Source organism: Muscardinus avellanarius (assembly GCF_963383645.1).
Source record: "Muscardinus avellanarius genome assembly, chromosome: 14".
NCBI lineage: Eukaryota > Metazoa > Chordata > Mammalia > Rodentia > Gliridae > Muscardinus > Muscardinus avellanarius.
In genome coordinates, this window is record NC_137800.1 from 49,622,539 (window position 1) to 49,641,492 (window position 18,954).

Below are 18,954 nucleotides of genomic sequence, written 5' to 3' on the forward strand. Positions count from 1 at the left end.
ATACTATTATTTGCTAAATAGATTTTGGTCATGTAATTCTTAATATTTATATAAATTCTGTTCCTTTTTTAGTTTTTCATGTTTATATACTTTTAAATTTGTTTTCAAAGTCTAATGGTAATTAATAAATTAAACAAGGTATTTAATGAGGTACCTAGATAATATTTTCAATAATTTATTTTTTCCATTCTTTATGTGCATGCAACTGGAAAATTAAGGGTGACTTCCAAGGGACCTACCACAAAATTAGGGGTAACATGATCTTTTTTGAACCATTAAAGGAGTATAGTTGTCCAGTAGATATTTTTAACACTTTTTTTTACCAGGGAAAGTTGGAGCAGACTAAATGGATCTTCAAAGCTGGAAGTCATTTATTTTTATATATACGATGCAAGGAGGACAATATAGAAATATAAAGGGTACTTACAGAAATGTGTAAAACTATGAATTTTCTAATTATACCTCAAATTATATTAACTTTATATCTTTCTTAAATCACTCACAGTGGTTTTGTTCCATAAGCAAATGATTACACATAATCATTTTATGAAAAAGATATTCAAAGCTTAGAAAAACATTAAAAATGGCTTTAAATACCTCATTTTTTCTATTAAAATATCTAATTTAGCCTATGACAGTATGATAGTTCAAGGTTGTATGGATTTTTTTTCACCAAAATTAAGTTTGCAGATATTGTATTTTGCAGCATGAAGAAATTAAGGACATGTGGTTTATATAGTTTATCTAATTTTTAAACACCCACAGGAGAAAATCAACATTTTTGTTAAATTAGTTGATTAGATTGTGGGATTTTTTTGTTTTGAGGTTTTTAGTTTGTCTTTGTTTTGATACGGGATATCGAACTGAGGGGCATTCTACCTCGGAGCTATACTCCTATCCCTGTTTTATTTTTTATTTTGAAATAGGGTCTCACTTAAAATTGCTAAGGCTGGCCACAAACCCACAATCCTACTTTCTCAACCTCCCAAGTACTGAGGTTATAAGCATGTACCACCACCCTTGGCTAGATTGTGGGTAAATTTATGTGGTTTTTTAATGTTGCATTATTTAATAGAAATATGTGAGCCACATATGCAATTCAAAATTTTTTGGTAACAACATTTAAAAAAACAAAACAGATACAATTAATTTTAATAACTTAATTAGCTCAGCATACTAAAAAATTGTCATTTCAATATTTAGACAATGTAAAAGTTACTAACAAGACATTTTCTCTAATATGCCTTTAAAAGCATGTATTTTACATTTGTAACGTATCTTTTGATGCTAAAGATGAATACATAGTTAGCTTTCATAAAATTTACAATTGAAAAAAGTAGAATGGCCTAGTCAGATTGTTCCAAAATACTTAGAAGGGTTTTTTTTTTTTTTGTATTTTTTTATTGGTGCATTGTAGTCATACATCTTAATGGGATAAAAGACTTGACTTGTGGAGACATACATGCACACATCACCCAATTAGCCCTTAACCCAATCCCTACCCTTCCCATGCTTGGCTTAGTGATTTGATTTTGATATGTTTAAGTACATTATCTGCTTTAGAGAGTTTCCTTCTTCCCCCCTCCCATCCCCTCAGTTAGGTCACCTTATTTGCTCTTCTATAGGATTTCCTTCTTCATCTAGAGTTCCTCCAGTTACCCATTTCTCCCTAGCGTTCGCATATTAGGGAAATCATTTGATTTCTTCTTTTGTGTGCCTGAGTAATCTCACTTAGCATAATGTCCTCCAGTTCCATCCATTTCCCTGTAAATGATGTAATTGTGTTTTTCTTTATGGCTGAGTAAAATTTCATTGTGTACATATCCCACAGTTTTTTACGACATTCATCTGTTGATGGACATCTTGGCTGGTTCCATAGTTTGGCAGTGGTGAATTGTGCAACTATGAACATACATATGTATGCATTAGTTTGGTAGTTTCGTTTTCTTTCTTTTGGGTAGATACCTAGAAGTGGTATTGCTGGAGTATGATGTTGGAAGAAGTGCATGGAACTTAAATAAGTGGTTTGTATGTAGGAGATTGCTACATGATTTGTAGGAATTGTGAAGAGACTGGCCCAATCTGAATTAGTTCTGTTGGGTTACAAAAATTAAAAGTTTATTGATTTAGAAAATAAGATTTTTTCCCCCAGAAAGCTCATCTACTTTTTTTTTTTTTAATGGTATTGGGGGTGGAACCCAGGGCTTTTTTACCTCCAGGCTATATTCCCAGACCTATTTTATACTTTATTTGGAAACAGGGTCTCACTAAGTTGCTGAGAGCCTCACTAAGTTGCTGAGGCTGGCTTTGAACCTGTGCAATCCTCCTGTCTCAGCCTCCCAAGCGCTGGGATTACAAGAGCACGCCACCACTCCCAGCTAAAGCTCATCTACTTAATAAGCATTTTAAATAATTCATGTCCTGAGCTTTGGAGGGAGGGACCTTATTGAGGAATTCTCTACCAGGGCAATTATGTTAGAGAGTTGTTCCTGTTTTTTTTTTTTTTTTTTTTTTTTTTCTCTCTCTCTCTAATAATTACACTTCACTTTCTGGTCCAGTTTCTGTGTCTTTGATCCATATTGAGTTGACTTTTGCACAGGGTGAGAGGTAAGGGGCTAATTTTATTCTTCTTCATATGAATATTCAGTTTTCCAAGCGCCATTTGTTGAAAAGGCTATCTTTTATCCAGCATCTGATCTTAGCTTCTTTTTTAAAAATCAACTAGCCTGGCGTGGTGGCACATGCTTGTAATCCCTGCGCTTGGGAGGCTGAGACAGGAGGATCGTGCAGGTTCGAAGCCAGCCTCAGCTACTTAGTGAGGCTCTAAGCAACTTAGTGAGACCCTGTTTCCAAGTAAAATATAAAATAGGTCTGGGAGTGTAGCCTGGAGATAGAAAGCCTCTGGGTTCCTCTCCCACTACAAAAAAAAAAAAAAAAAAAAAAAAAATCAACTGACTGTAAGTGTGAGGATTTGTTCTTCTGTCTTTTATTCTGTCCCACTGCACTGGTCAAGACTTCTTCAGTAAGACTCCAAAAACTCAGGAAATAAAACTGAGAATTAGTAAGATTTTAAAAATTAAAAAGCCTGCTATTCAGCAAAGGTTGCAATCAATGAGTCTGAAGTGAGCGCGTACAGAATGGGAGAAAATCTTTGCCAAGTATTTCTCTGATAGAGGACTAAAATATATAAAGAACTCAGAAAACACCAAACAAAGCAAGAGACCTAATCAAAACACGGGCAACTAAACTGAAGAGATACTTCTCAAAAGAAGAAATACAATTGGACAATAAATAAATGAAAAAAATTTCACCATTATTAACAATCAGGAAAATGCACATCAAAACTATGCTGAGACTCCACTAACTCAAATTAGATTGGCTGTCATCAAGAGTACAGACAATAAGTGCTGGTGAGGATGCAGGGAAACAGAGACTCCTATAGACTGTTGATAGGATTGTAAATTAATCCAACCACTATGGAGAATACTAATGGAGGTTCCTCAAAAGACTAGGAAAGAAACCACCATATGACCCAGCTGTACCACTCCTTGGAATCTTTTCAAAAGAATTAAAGATGGGACTGGAGAACATTATACTAAGAGATTAGTTGGTCACAAAAATGAAAAGTTGGATGTTCTCCCTAACATGTGGAAACTAGGGAGAAAAAGGGACATAGAAGGGGCTCCAGACAAAGGAGGGGAAACCTTAGATAAGTGAAGAAGGCATTGAACTGAAAGAGATTGAAGCGGGGGAGAGGGAAACACTTCAATGGACATGATATACGTACACAAACTTACAGAGTCAATCACTGTGCTGAGCATGGGAAGGAGGGAGAGAAGGAATAGGGTGGAAATGAGGAGGGCTAAATAAGTGCTCTATGCTTGTGTGCTTCTACCACCCTGAACTTCATAAAGACACATGATTACAATGCACTAACAAAACGATTAAAGTTAGGATAATACTGTGATAAATGCATATCCATCTTTATTTCTTCATAATTTACAGTAGCTAAATTATGGGACCAACATAGATGTCCATCAATAGATGATGAGTGGATGAAAAGAATGTAGTATATCCATATGGTGGAATTCTACTCAGCCATAAACAAGAACAAAATTATCTCTCATTTGCAGGAAAATAGGTGAAATTAGAGAATATAATGCTGAGATTAGCCAGTCTCAGAATGCCAAAGGTCATATGTAGAAGCTTCATATGTAGAAGCTACAGAAAAAATAGGAAACAAAAGAGACCTGAAATAGATGAAGCGGGGAAACAATAGGATGGTAGAAGGGTATTAGGAGAAGTTGGTGGGGGGAAGGAGGCATGATGAAGGAAACAATTCAAATAATTCTATGCCCATAATATTAAGGTATCACTACCAATCTCACTAACACATGATGAGGGAGAGGGAGTGGGATGGGGAAGAAAATGCACCAAGTACTGTGAGTTTGTATGTTTGTATCACTTTGAATCTCACTATGTTGTGTAATTATAATGCAAAGTGAAAGTTAAGAATAAGTAAAAATAATGTGTCGTTATGGTACAATATCCATTGAAAGTATACTTTAATTGTTAGAGTCTTATTTATAAGTATTTTGTACTGGGGATTGATCCCAGGGGCATTCTGTCTCTGAGCTGCACCTCCAGCCCTAATTTTTATACTTTATGCTGAGACTGACAGTGAACCTGGGATCCTCCTGTTTCTGCCTCCCAAGAACTGGTATTACAAGTGTGTGCCACCATGCCCAGCTAGCTCCTATTTTAAGAATAAATTAGTTTTAAGAAAAATTGATTTGTAGTGGATATTTGCAATTTGAAACACAGTTTCCTTTAGAAACAATTCTCTAAATAGTTGTTTTGATTCTCAGGACAGTCTACAAAAGACATTTGTACAGAAGCATCATTTATACAGTGTTAGTAGCGCTGCTGTTAAGATGATACAGGAGTGAGGGGGATATGTTCTGCTCCTTTGCCACATTGTAGGACTATCAGCATTTGAAGGAAGAAATTTTTCTTTTGCAAGCTTCCTTCCTACAAAATATTTTACTCTACCCAGCTTATGGTTTTCTAAAATATTTCACATGATTTGTTTTAAATTGTTTGTTCCATCTTTTACAGATATGAATAAAATTAAACTAATTAGGATGTTAGTTCCAGAAAACATTGACACGTACCTTATTCACATGGTAATTGAGATGCTTGAAAATGATCTCAACAGCAGACTGCTATACCAGCCTTCATGTGATTTCAACAAAAAGAGATGTTTTCCCGACCCTGAAGAGAGCTGTTCAAGTTCTAAGAGAAGCAAAGAAGTAGGTGCTAATACCAAGGCGTTAATTATATGCAGAATTCTTACAATGTGTCAGTTTGTTCCATTTGCACCTTCTAGTCCTAGAATGCTGTATTTTTTAATTGTTATAAATTCTGATATAAAACTACTTTTTCTGTGAGTTATATTTCATTTGGTTTTCATAACAGATTCTGAGAAAAACATTTTGTAAAAAGACAGGTCATTTAATTCATTGTATAGAAGAAATGTTAGCCTTTATAATGTTAGCCTTTAAAATGTTGACTTTATAGCTTGTAAATTATTTTTTATATTTATTTATTTACTCTTTGTGTGTGTGTGTGTGTGTGTGTGTGTGTGTGTGTGTGTATGTGCGCGCGCGCTACACCCCCAGACCAAAATTTTATTATTATTATTATTTTTTGGTGGTACTGAGGTTCCTGGAAACCCTTCTATCTCTGGGCTACACTCCCTCGCCTATTTTATATATTTTTTAAAATTTGGAAACAGGGTCTCTTAAGCCAGTGAGGCTGGCTTCGAACCTGCGTGATCCTCCTGTCTCCACCTCCCATGCGTGGGGATTACAAATGTGCACCTCCATGCGCAGGTGGCCTGCTTGATTTTTATTTTATTCTGGCAGTTTTTTTCTCCTGGAAGGAATCCTTGACTGGTCCTAGGGTTCATCAGAGCCAGCTACTGTGGCTATTCAGACACCAGGGTATTCCTTTATACTCACATGCTGTTGGGTTAGAAGGAAGCCCTCATTTTCAGATGCTATTCTCAGTGGCTCTTCCATACTTTCCAGGGTATCACTGTGTGGTATTTTGGGCTCCCCTTTTTGTAGACACCTCACTGCTTGCTGCTGCTTTTTCTCCATACAGATATGCTCATGATGTCTGTATCCTGAAGAATCTCTAATCTTGGTTTCATTTTAAAGACTACGCTGCTGCTTGCATCTTCTCAGTACCTTCTCCTCCTTTGTCACTTTTTTTTCTTCTCATTTTTTCTGGTTGTATAAGAGAGAGAGAGTATGATATTTCCTGCCTTGCCACTGAAAGTATGCAATGTTATTTACAAACTTTTAATATATACATACAATGCCTTATAGGTAATATTATTAAAATTATTAAATAAAGTTCTTTATTATAAAGTATTATAAAATGAATATAGTATTTTATTATATAAAATACAGTACTTTAGAATAATGTGAATTTTCTTTTAAGCTCTCACTTTTTAAGCATATGTTTTGTGGAGGATTTTTTTTTGACTCAAGAAAATAGTTTATGGCATGATTTTTTGTCTTCTAAAAAATTTTGCAGATTGATGGAACACATCCTAGTACTTTTTTACTGAAGAACAAAGATGATACAGATTCACTAAGAGTAATTTCTCAGAGTCAGCGATCTAGTGACCCAGAAACAGAACATTTATTTTCAGCTTTTCATTCACAGGTAAAATTGATTTATAAAAATAGTTTTCATGATAAATAAATCAGGTTTGATAACTGATGTTTAGACTTTTGTTAGTTATAGATGAAATTAAATGTGAATATAATCAGTTTCTCTATTTGTGTATGTATATATGCATGTATAATCAAATTAGTTAATGCTTTCATCAAATGAGTTAATGCTTTCTCTTTCTAACTTAATGGTAATAGCAAGTAATTGAATTTGGAGTATGAAAAAGAGGTAAATAGCCCCATAACTTTTGTTATGACTGCTGAAAATTTTGGTACTCCACTGATGAAGGAAATAAACACTGGACGGCAATGTTTTTATTAAGTGACTTAGACCTCATAATTAAAGGTCTCTTCAGATACTTATTTTTGAGACTCAAGACATGATCAGTGTTAATACCCCCTTTTCTCATGAAGTAAGATTATTTGCTAAAATAATTACATGATCATTGTCATGCTATAGAAATATAGAGAATAAAAAACTTTAGATTTGCCACAAATGAGGGAGGGCTTAGAACAAATCAGAATGTGTTTTGATATTTTGACAGAAAATGGATCTATAGTTGTCAGAACACTGTCAAAGGAGTCTGTTAAATAAGGAAGCCCCCCTCCCCCATTTATTCAGTAATTTTTTTTAGTATCTGCTCTGTTTTGGCTGCTCTGCAAGGTGCTGATAGTGACTGGACCACTCTTCTACTTTATCTTCCATTTTCATTTAACTCCAGATAATTTGTTGATGTTTTATACTATTATATATATATGAAATTAGAGTTTAAATAAAGTTTTTGGCTTTGCTAATAAGGGCATATATTTAACAAGTGGCTCATTTGGAATTTAAACTTGGTTCTGTCTGGTTTTAAAGTCCATGCTTATTACATGGTATTAGGCTACAACAAAACTTAGGGGGTTTTCCTCTATTATTATTTAGATGCGTATTCAGTTTTACTCTTTGGCTTTTTCTATTTTCTTTCTTACAGTACTGGAAATTGAACCCACAGGTGTTCTACCACTGAGCTATACCCCCCAGCACCTCTAGTCCTTTTTAATTTTTATCTTGAGATAATGTCTCACTATATTGTCCAGGCTGACATTGAATTTATAATCCTTCTTCAGCCTCCCCAGTAGCTGAGATTACAGGCATGACCCACCTCTCCTGGTTTTGATAGCTTTTTTTTTTTTTTTTTTTTTTTTTGGTGGTACTGGGGTTCCTGGAAGCCCTTTGACCTCTGGGCTACACTCACATACATACATATATATATATATATATATATATATTTTTTTTTTTTTTGAAACAGGCTCTCTTAAGCCAGCGCAGTTGGCCTTGAACCTCCGTGACCCTCCTGTCTCTGCCTCCCAAGCATGGGGATTTCAAGCCTGCGCCAACACGCCCAGCTTGATAGAGTTTTTTGTTTGTTTTGTTTGTGGTACTGGGAATTGAACCCAGGGACATTCTGCCTCTGAGTTATATCTCCAGCCCTTTTTATTTTTTGTTTTGAAACAGGGTCTCATTAGGTTGCTGAGACTATCCTTAGACCTGAGATCCTCCTGTTTCAGCCACGTCCTGGGATTTCTCAGGACTACCACCAGGCCTGGCATACAGCTTTTTTAAATGTAAAGTTTTGGGCCGGGCGTGGTGGCACAGGCTCGTAAATTTGTGAGGCTGAGAGAGGAGGATCCGGGTTTGTAGACAGCCTCAGCTACTTAGGCCCTTTGCAATTCAGTGAGACCCTGTTTCAAAATAAAGAATAAAAAAATAGGACTAGGGGTGTAGTTTCAAGGCAGAATGCCCCTGGGTTCCATCCCCAGTACCACAAAATAAATAAATAATAACTAAATAAATAACTAACTAAATAAATAAATAAATAGTTATTTATAGTCTTATGCAAGGGTCTTTTGCTTTACTTCTTATCCTTAAATATTTTGAAACCTTTCTTAAACATAGAAAACAGAATAAAACATAGCAATCACTTGATAATATGTTGAGAATTAACATTCTTTTTTTTTTTTTGGTGGTGGTACTGGGGTTCCTGGAAGCCCTTCTACCTCCAGGCTACACTCCCAGACCTATTTTTATATTTTTTATTTGGAAACAGGGTCTCCTAAGCCAGCGTGCGCGCGGCTGGCTTCAAACCTGCGCGATCCTCCTGTCTCTGCTTCCCAAGCGCGGGAATTACAAGCATGCGCCACCACGCCCGGCCAGTGTTTATGTTTTTAAATTTATTTGTCGGAGATGTTTAGCCAGTGGCTCAAAGACGTGTACACTTTTATTTTCCTGGAAAATGGATCTATAGTTGTCAGAACACTGTCAAAGGAGTCTGTTAAATAAGGAAGCCCCCCTCCCCCATTTATTCAGTAATTTTTTTTAGTATCTGCTCTGTTTTGGCTGCTCTGCAAGGTGCTGATAGTGACTGGACCACTCTTCTACTTTATCTTCCATTGTAGACATTAAAAGTTATATTCTTTTTCACATGCCTAATAAAGATTTGTGTTATGTGTGCATGTGCATGCACCTGTGTATGCCTTCGTTTTCTTTTTTATTTTTTTGTGGTACTGGGGGTAGAACCCAGAGGCTTTCTACCTCTAGCTACACTCCCAGGCCTATTTTTTATACTTTATCTGGAAACAGGGTCTCACTAAGTTGCTGAGAGCCTCACTAAGTAGCTGAGGCTGGCTTTGAATCTGTGCGATCCTCCTGTTTCAGCCTCCCAAGTGCAGGGATTACAAGCGTGTGCCACAACGCCCGGCTTGTACACCTTCTTTAGAAAGTTGAATTCGCCATTTTGATCAACCCAAATCAAATATACCATGAGACATAGATCTGAAATAATGTCCAAATTTTTACTTAGCAAATGAGTCTCTAGACTTAAGTGTCTAAGAATAGATAATGAGATGGCAAGTAATTGTCTAAAGAAATGAAATAGTGGTTTCTTTTCTCTTTTATATTGATTAATTAATTAATTATTTACTTAATTAAGCTACACCTCTAGCCCCATTTTTTCTTCTTTATTTTGAAACAGGTCTCACTAAGATGTGGAGGGTCTCACTTAAGTAGCCGAGGCTGGCGGTGAACCCGTGATCCTTCTGTCTCAGCCTCCCAAGTACTGGGGTTACAAGTGTATACCACCATGTCCAGCTTTTCTCTCTTTTATCTATTAATATTTTTATCCAGAAATAAACTCTGTAGATGTCCCTTTTGCAGTTGTAATGGGAAGAAAAAGTGGGTGTATATGTCCAGAAACCTGTTGTTTTTTTTTGCAACTGATAGATACTTTCAGTAGTAAAAATTATTTTTTTCTTTCTCTTTGCTGTAGACTTCATCTGAAACCTCAAAGAGAAAACTGCCTGAGTGGTTTGCCAAAGAAAATGATACCTTAGTTTCTACCAGCAAGAAATCAATAGCCAAAACAAAAAAGGAAGGCCTCTTTGGTTAACTTGGCAATTACCAGAACGATTTTGTGTGTTTTATTATATATTATAAAAGAAGAGTTATATTTCATGTCTGAGAAGTGTGAAAAGTAAGATTTTATCTTAAAAATTATTCTAATCCCAAAGTCAAACTCAACTCTCTTGAAGAACTAGCAACTAGCAACTAAATCAACCTTCTACTGTTCAAAAAGTATTTGGGTCATCTGAGAAATGACCCATCATAAATAAAATAATATAAAGTCATAAAATAAAATAATATTGAATTAGATTTTAAGCTTGCTTTCAGAATATGTTACTGCCTTATTTGCTAATTTCTTTGTTATAATAATATATTTGAAAAATGTAATGTGTAGTCATTTGATATAGATTACAGATTAGTAATTGTGTAGTGATTGTGATATAAAATATTTTTATATTCCCCAAATTCTGTTTTGTAAATGTAAGAAAGCATAGTTATTTTTACAAATTATCTTTACTATCTTTTGAAGAAGATTTTATGTGCATTTTTAGACAGTATTAGTTGATATCAGTGAAGAAGGAACATTTGGGGTTCCATATGGGGGGGAGAAAGATTCCAGTTGCAGTAGGCATTTATGCATTTTGTATTTCCTACAGTATTTTTCTTATTTTTCAAATAATAAAACAATGTCCTTCATGCTGAATGTTGTAAAGATATATATTTTTAACCTTCATGCTGAATATTGTAAAGATATATATTTTTAACTTTTCTTTACTTAATTACTCTAAGTACTTTTGTGAGGAAGATACTGGGATTGAATCCAGGGAACATTCTATCTCTTAGCTATACCCTTAGCCCTTTTTATTTTTTATTTTTTTAATTTGGAAACAGGGTTTCACTAGGCTGTTAGGAATCTTGCTATATTGCTAAAGCTGTCCTCCAATCTATGTCAGTCTTCCAAGTACTGGGAAATACAGGCATACACTACAACGCTGGATTTTTAAATACTTTTATTATTTGAGGATGTCAAGTATTTGATTCATATATCTCTTATACTGCACAAGTAAATATCTCAAGCTCATACCAATACAGAGTTGGGTTAATCATAGTTATATAACTAAGCCATTTATTATAGAGTTTATACATTTCAGAATGTTTAATTGACACTTATTGTTGATTTTTTTTATTATTCTTTTTAATTTTTTTGCTACTGGAGATTGGAACCCAGCAGTCCTTTGTATTTTTGATTTTGAAATAAGGTCTCACTATGTTGCTGGCTTTGAATGTGCACATTCCTCTTGCCTTAGTCTTCATAGTAGCTGGGATTACAGATGTGCACCACCACTCCTGCTGATTAGTTTTTTGTAGGTAAAAATAGCTTTTTTTTTTTTTTTTTTTTTTTTGTGTGTGTGTGTGTGTGTGTGTGTGTGTGTTACTGGGAATGGAACCCAGGAGCTCCATGCTACAACCCTATTTTTTATTCTTTATTTTGAAACAGGGTCTCACTGAGTTGCAAAGGGCCTCAATAAGTAGCTGAGTCTGTCCACAAACCACGATCCTCCTGTCTCAGTCTCCCAAATGCTGGGATTACAAGCGCATGTCACCACGCCCTGCTCTAAAAATAACTTATTAATAAAAAAGAAATACATGATTATTATAGAAGAACTAGGAAATCCAAAGAAGTAGAAGAGAGAAAAAGTCATCCATAGTTCCACCAGTAGACAATCACAGTTAATGCCTTGTTGTGTACCCTGACAGACCGTCTCATATTCACTTGTTTTCTTAGTTTGTTACACAAATAATCCATGAATGGATTTTAACTATCAAACATTCAAACTATACTTAAAATGTAAAAGTCTCATATTCTCATTTCCAACATCCTGTTACAGGAGATAGCTTTTATTAAAGATTTCAAAAATTGTTCTCTAGTTGTTTCCTCTGCATTCCCATGCTTTTACACATCAGTGTTGTGTGATGAAGTAGCAAGGACACATAAAGCACTTCCATTGTGTGCCAAAGTTTGATGGTCATCTCCAGAAAAAGCACTCACTTGATTGAGTTGTGAATTGAATTGGATACTTTTTTCATAGAATACCATTTTACGGGGAAAAAATAAAAAAGACTGACAGGAAACTGTGTTTGATTATTTAAACTTGGCTACTTGGCAGACATCTTTTCAAGGGTGAATGAAACCAGCCTCTAGTTTCAAGAAAAACAAGGATTTGTTGCCAGTGATAAAATTTAAAATTTCTAAAAGAATTGATAACTTTGGAAAATATGTGTTCTTCACCCAGAACTTGCCAGTTTTCTTTTAACTTAAAGACTTTTCTGAGTTGAATAATAATTTATCAAATGCATTTTCTTGATACTATATAAAGACTTTCCTTTTAGATGATCTGTGTAACTCAGTGAATCCTTATATTCTGGAAGACTACTACATGATGTTATACAAATGTGCATGGATAAAATATATGTTAGAAGTAGAAGATGGACCAGTGAATTTAATGTAGCAGAGAATGTATTTAGTATGGGTATAGATTACACACTGCACTAATCTTTGAAGAAGCTACCACTTACCAATTTTGTTATAATTTCAAAGACTGTCATTATCTAAAAAGTCTATTAAAATACTTTTCCAACTACATACCCATGTGAAGTTAAATTTTCTTCATAAACTTCAACCAAAACAGCCTGTCAAAATACATTGAATGCAAGAGATCTGAGAATCCAGCCACTTCTGTTAAGCTGATGATAAAGGAATTTATAAAAGTGAAACAATGCCATTTTTGTCACTATTTTCTGAAAAATTTTTTTAATTTTTATTTTTTATAACTGGAACATATTGAGAGTGGTGTACATTTATCGTGCTTCATGCCCTTCCCTCTCCATTTCCCTTCCCCCTCCCAATAGAGAGTGTCCAGGTTAATCATGTTGTATTTATGCTATTACACATATTCGTATGTAGCTCCTCCATTGAACAACCTCAGCTTTCTTCCTCTCCTATCCTTCCATTCAAGTTTTGCTGAGATTTCCCCTCCATCATCTGGAATCCCTCTGGTATTACCACTACTCCCTAGCTTGGACATATTAGAGAAAACATTGAAAATATTATTTTTAAAATAGTATTTATGCTAACATGTAATAGGTTTACTACTATTATTTTAAACAAATTAATAAACACTAAAATATTTATTAGCTGGGTGTGGCACATGCTTTTAATCCCAGCATTCAGGAGGCTGAGACTGGAGGATCGCAGTTCGCGGACAGCCTCAGCTACTTAGTGAGGCCCTCCACAGCTTAGTGAGACCCTGTTCTGTCGGGGCCCACTCGGCTGGACCGAGATGGCACCCAGGCTTGTTGCCAGCGTGGATTCAAGATGGCGCCTAGGCTTGCAGCCAAGTCATGAGACTCACAAGATGGACGTCTCCTTGAGCATGCGCAGTGTGCCATGCTACGTGCCTGCAGAATGATCAGTGACGCCTACCACCAGCCTGCCTATGAGAAAGTCAGAAGTGTGCATGCCCTAGCTGTGGAAGCTTGGGGTTGGTAGGGAATAGAAGGAGGGATTATGATGCTGATATATATTGTGTACGCATTGTCAGACATATTAGAGAGAGAAGAGACATATTAAGAGACATGTTAAGGATCCATTAAAGAAGAATTCATATTTCAGCTGAAAAGGTGTCTGTGTCGTTCTCTAAGCCCCTGCGGGTCGGAGTCTTGGGGGACGATACTGTTCCAAAAGAAAGAATAAAAAATAGGGCAGGGAGTATAGCTTGGCGGTCAAATGCCCCTGGGCTCCATCCCCATACCCTCCCCCCAAAAATTCTTAGCTTCAGTTTCTAAAAGGGTAAACAGTGATAGATTTAGTCCACATTAACCAGAACTGCTTAAGATCCTCAATAAAAAATTTTAACAGTTTTATTGGTTCATTGTAACTATACATCATAGTGAGATTCAAACTGATGCATTCATGTGTGCACACATCACTTGGTGTCCTCATTAAATTTTAAGAGCATAAAGGAGTCCTGCAACCTAAGAGGTTGAAAACTGCTGCTATTATCATATGGGTATACAGTGAATTATTTAACTGACATTTTATGCTCTTTTAAACAGCAGTGCTTTGAACATTTTTGAAATGAAATATGGTGTAATCTTATGCTAAATACCTAGACAGAAAAAGAGGTGTATTTGTTCGTTTGTTTTTCATATGTAGTAAACTATACCTTCTCAGTATAAATTCTCTCTTCCCACTTCTTGGGGTTCTTGATTTCTTTTGGGGTTAGTTCTAAGGAGGATAATTCCAACCTGAATGTGAGAAAAATACTTTTTTTTAAATAGAACTATCTCAGAGATTTATTAATGAAAAATACTTTACAAAAACAGTATGTTTGGCCCTAAAATAGTTCAGCTGACTCTGAGGGTTTACAATTGCGACTGAGCACATGGCAGTAATGGCTCTGCTGCTGAGGACAAGAGGGTGTGTTAGTGTGCCTGACTCCATCCGTTCAGCGGGGCAAATGTTATGTTGGCAGATCTGCATTCTAGGCCTAAGGTCTGGGGCACAGGGGAGGATGGCAGGCCATGATATCTGGGCAAGTGGGCTGCCAATGAGGTGGTTAAACCAGGACCATGACCACAGGGCTACATGTCTCTCCAAGGAAAGGAGATGGGGAAGAAAAACGGTCAGGTAATAGAACAAAGAGAAGCTGCAAATATAGTGGGAATCAGAGGATGAGGGCTCCAGTGGAGGTGGGGGCACAACAGTAACAAGAATAAAATGATGTCACTGAGACACTAAGGACTAGTTAGTATCTAGCGTATCATAATGGATTTAACTTTAAAATGGCTCAAATAAAGCCTTAAACAGCAGCTGCTTCCTTTTGCTAGGGAAATTGAAGTTGAAATTTCAAATATTCCCTTCCTAAGAGCTAGGGCTCGTAAGAGGTTCTTGGTACCCTTGGGAGAAACTGCCAATATTATGTTGAAATAAGAACAGCACAAACGTGGTAGAGATGCAGGTTACCAAATCTGTCACATTACAGTTTCAGTGAGAAAGGAGTGGCCCCAGGAAACGAAAAGGGTGACCCTTACCACCTGCTATGCTGCATTACTCTAGCCCTGTTCTGGTCTCTCCCAGGGGCATCTGTTAGAACAAATAGAAACCCCTCTCCTCCTGTCCTCCTGTGTCCAGATTGGGAGGTGTAACTGCTTTGCCTCCAGTCATCATCTGGGGGCATATCTACTCTTCGAGAACCAGGGGTTCGAGACCCTGGAGCAGGACCCGAATTCCAAGCTGACCTCAGGGGTAAACAAAGACTGCTGAGTGGTGGGGATCCAGGACTAATGATGTGAGGACCGGAAGGTAAATGGAAAAGATTCCTCCAGGACTTAACATGAGGAACTGGAAGGCCCTGGCTTCTTTCTGGTAGTGTGGCAGTGTGGGTTAGCTGAGACTTGTACACTGGAGTAGTTAGGAAGCTAGCCCCACTGTGCTGGTTGGTCTCTGACCAGGGTCTCCAGGACGCATCAATTCTGGAACGATGTGGGAGACTCCGGTAGTTCAAAGTCCTTCCTGTGTAGCTGGCCCCTTGGGAAGTTTCACCCCTGTCACACACAGCCAGAAACTGCTGGATACTCCTTGAAGTTCCTGGGGTTCTATAGGGCTCCTCTGCCATGCTGGGCATCAGGACGTCTGGGGACAGGAACTGTGGTTGGGAAGGGCAGAGTTGGGGATCATAGAGAAACACAGGAGGGTCATGGATGACGGGGAGGGAAGAGGAGCTGGAACAACGGTGCCTGGTATCCAAAGGCTTTTTCCTTGCGTTTGATGAATCCTGAGATGCAGTCACTGTGCTGTGTTCGGGGAGAATATGCTCCATTTCTGCTATTGGGGTCTTTGAGAGATCAAGACCAGGGGCTGAGTGCAATCTCCTCCCCATACCATCTGCAGAGCCTGTTTGATTAAGTGGATGAAAAGCCACATCCTGCTGTCCCCATCCAGAATAGTCAGCTTTGGAAGCCTTAAGACTAGCCTGGTAGAGAGACTCCAATTCAGAGGTCTCCTGTTCTGTGTCTTGGTTCCAATGTGGATGCAAAAGGATGTAGTTTCTCTCTGGATAGCTTACACAGGTATGGGAATCATGGGGGGGGCGACTTTAATCTAGGCCCAGGTATCCCATGTTTAAGCTGAGAATCACAGAGCCTCGTGACATTCACCCAGGAATCCAAAGGCACTGGAGTCTCCAAGTTGCTGCTGTTACCCAGCTCCTTAGGCTTAGCATCTTTCACCTGGGACAGCTTCCCTTGGGATATACCTGGTTCTGCCAACCTGGGCTGTCCTCCTCTAGACGTTTCTCCTTTAGGCAGCCCCACGTTGATGGCATGAGAAGGATGGTCAGCAGCCTCTTCCCAGGAAGGAAATCTGTCCCTGCCATCCAGAGAGGGTTGCTGTTTTGCCCAAGGACATTGGCCTTTCCCTTGGCCTTGTTGGAAAGGAGGCTTAGAGTCAGAAAGAGGAGAGGTCTTCCTTAGGCTATCTGGCAAACTTTTGTCCGGGGGACCTGTAGTATCCCCCATGGAGGCACCCTGCATCCTCTGGAACTGTTCTGCCAAAGAGCAGACAAGACCCTTTGTGCTGGGAAACTGGCCTATAGGGCTCCTTGCTGCCTCCTTCCACATTTGAAGTCAATGAAGTCTGGAGGCTTTGGGCTTGGAGGCATTGGTTAGTTTTTTGCACAGGATCAAGAGAGTAAAGCACAGATGAAGAAGCAGCAGGCATTATGGGGTGACAGGTCCTATATGAGGAAATGTTGGGCTGAGCTGATGAACTTAAAGGACCACAGCTTCGGCCATGTGCATCTTCTCTCTCAGAGGCAGCTCTTCCAGTTGGATGTGACCAAGGCATCACCAGGGACTGATCAGCAGGAACCCTCTTTTCTTGAAACTTCTGTTCCTTTGGAGGGAACCTGTTACAGCTACTGTTAAAATCCCTATGGCTTTGTGCCTTACATTCTGGAACTTCCAACAGCATGCAATCATGGTGAGAATTCTCAGTCTCCCCTGGTGTTTTAGGTAAACTCTGCCTGTGGAATGCAGAGCAGTCAATGCTGTCTACCTCAACTGAACTCAGAAGCTTCGAGGCCGATCTTCTGGGGGAACTGTGCTGTGGGGCAGATGGGGACGGTGATTCTGGGAACAGTAATGAGTATGACTCATGGCAGGAAGTAGGTGAGTGTAAAAAAGAAGAACTGGTCCCAAACTCTGTAATGGTGGAGGGTTCCAGTTGGTCTTCGTGGCTTAACAATACTTGGAGCGGGATAGGCTGTTCACTTGTCGGCTGAGGGAGGGTGCCCCCCTGTGACGGGAGGCAGGCTGAGGGCTGCGACGGCTGTTGCGATGATGATTGCTGTTGCTGCATGCGATCCTGCAGGCTCCGTGCTTTTCGAATACTGATTTGCAACTTCTTATCGACTAGGGCTCTGCTGTGCGTGCTAGAGCTGGCATCATGCAGGGCAAGTCTTAGTTTAGAGATAGCTTGATTACAAAGAGCCAAAGCTGCAGCACAGTCTCCCTTTTGTTCCAGATGCAGCGACTCTTCAAACACTGAATTTGCCTCTTGCAGGGACCTCTCAAAGCCGTCAATCCTCCCTGAAAGGGCCAGTACCTGATTCTGCAGTTCATCCAAGTCCATGAAGCGACTGGGATGAGGGTTAAACCCTTTAGCAGCCTCTAATTCCTTTTCTTGTTTCCTTCGAAGTTCCTGTTCCTGGGCTCTTTTGGCCACCTCTTCCTGCAATTCATCCAGTTCACTTTTAGAAAATATCTCCCCACCTGAGAGGGGCTGAGTCTTTGCCCAGCCACTCATGGATCCTGTGGAATCCACCTCAAGAATGCTGTTGCTGTGAGACTTTGGGATATGTCGCCAAGAAGGAATTAACCCAGCTGATTTCTTAGCACTTGGATCCCTGCATACATTTGAGCTCTCAGGAAGGGCTGCATCCAGGCTGACAGGGCTGTTGCTGTTCCTCTCACTGCTCTCATAGCCAGATTCCATTCTCTGAATGAGGCGAGGGTGCTGCTCTAAAAGATGAGAGCCTGGCCGCACTGGCCCCCAAGGCTTGCACTGTGGGTTTGATCCAACAGTCTTAATGTCATAAGCAGGTGGCTTGTTTGGTTCATCTGGTGTAAATTCTTTAGCCGAATCCTCAGCAAAAGGACTAAGCTGGGTATAGCCACAATGCTTCCTTTTGTCCTTACTAAAAATACTGTCAATATTCAGAGACTCTCGTTTGGGTCTCCATGTTGGAGGATACTTGCTAGAAGAACTGGATTTTGACTCACTGCTGGTACTCTCTATTTCCCAGTCATGAGAGTGTAAAGGCAGGTTCTTAGGCGGTTTTTTTGTCAGGCTGGTCTCCTCCCTTCCCCACACAGGGAGAGCCTACATTGGTCTGAGAAGACAGAGACGATCTATTATGGATCATATTGCTGACTGTCTCTTTAAAATCCCTTAGCCTGTTAGGAGAAAAATACTTTTGACCTCATCTAAGCCAATCCCGGACAACAGTATTGGGTTGGGGGTAGGCCTAAATTGTCCCAATCAGAGTGTATCTTAGAACTTTTAATCAAAGTGGTGGAGTACTGTTCTCTTTCCCTGATACCTCTTAGAAAGTGTTGGAGCTATTTTAGGACCATGAAGCATTGTCCTTTAGTGAATCCCACACTGAGGTGGGCAGAGCAGAGATATAGAAAGAAATCAGGTTGGTGGTGCTGTTGCTGAGCTACTAGTTTCTGCCTTTCCCCAAATCAGCCCTACCATTGAGT

The 18,954-nt window shown here is 38.6% G+C and overlaps 2 protein-coding genes across 2 annotated transcripts in view; one reads left to right on the top strand and one right to left on the bottom strand.

Annotated features, from left to right (window-relative positions):
• Nucleotides 1–10,174, top strand: part of WRN (WRN RecQ like helicase) — a gene marked incomplete at both ends in the record, with an annotated part of 136,466 nt that extends 126,292 nt beyond the window's left edge. The window contains 2 exons of the mRNA XM_080710251.1: nt 5,119–5,330; nt 10,055–10,174. Of these exons, the coding sequence (XP_080566377.1) occupies nt 5,119–5,330; nt 10,055–10,174 (332 nt within the window). The remainder of the gene's footprint in view (nt 1–5,118; nt 5,331–10,054) is intronic.
• A 5,044-nt stretch (nt 10,175–15,218) lies between these two features.
• Nucleotides 15,219–18,614, bottom strand: LOC308273153 (ubiquitin carboxyl-terminal hydrolase 54-like; the record flags this gene model as incomplete). Its single annotated transcript, XM_080710252.1, is given in 4 exon segments — nt 15,219–16,280; nt 16,282–16,777; nt 16,779–18,538; nt 18,540–18,614. Coding segments are annotated over 4 exon segments (3,393 nt in total).
• Nucleotides 18,615–18,954: the final 340 nt, after the last annotated feature.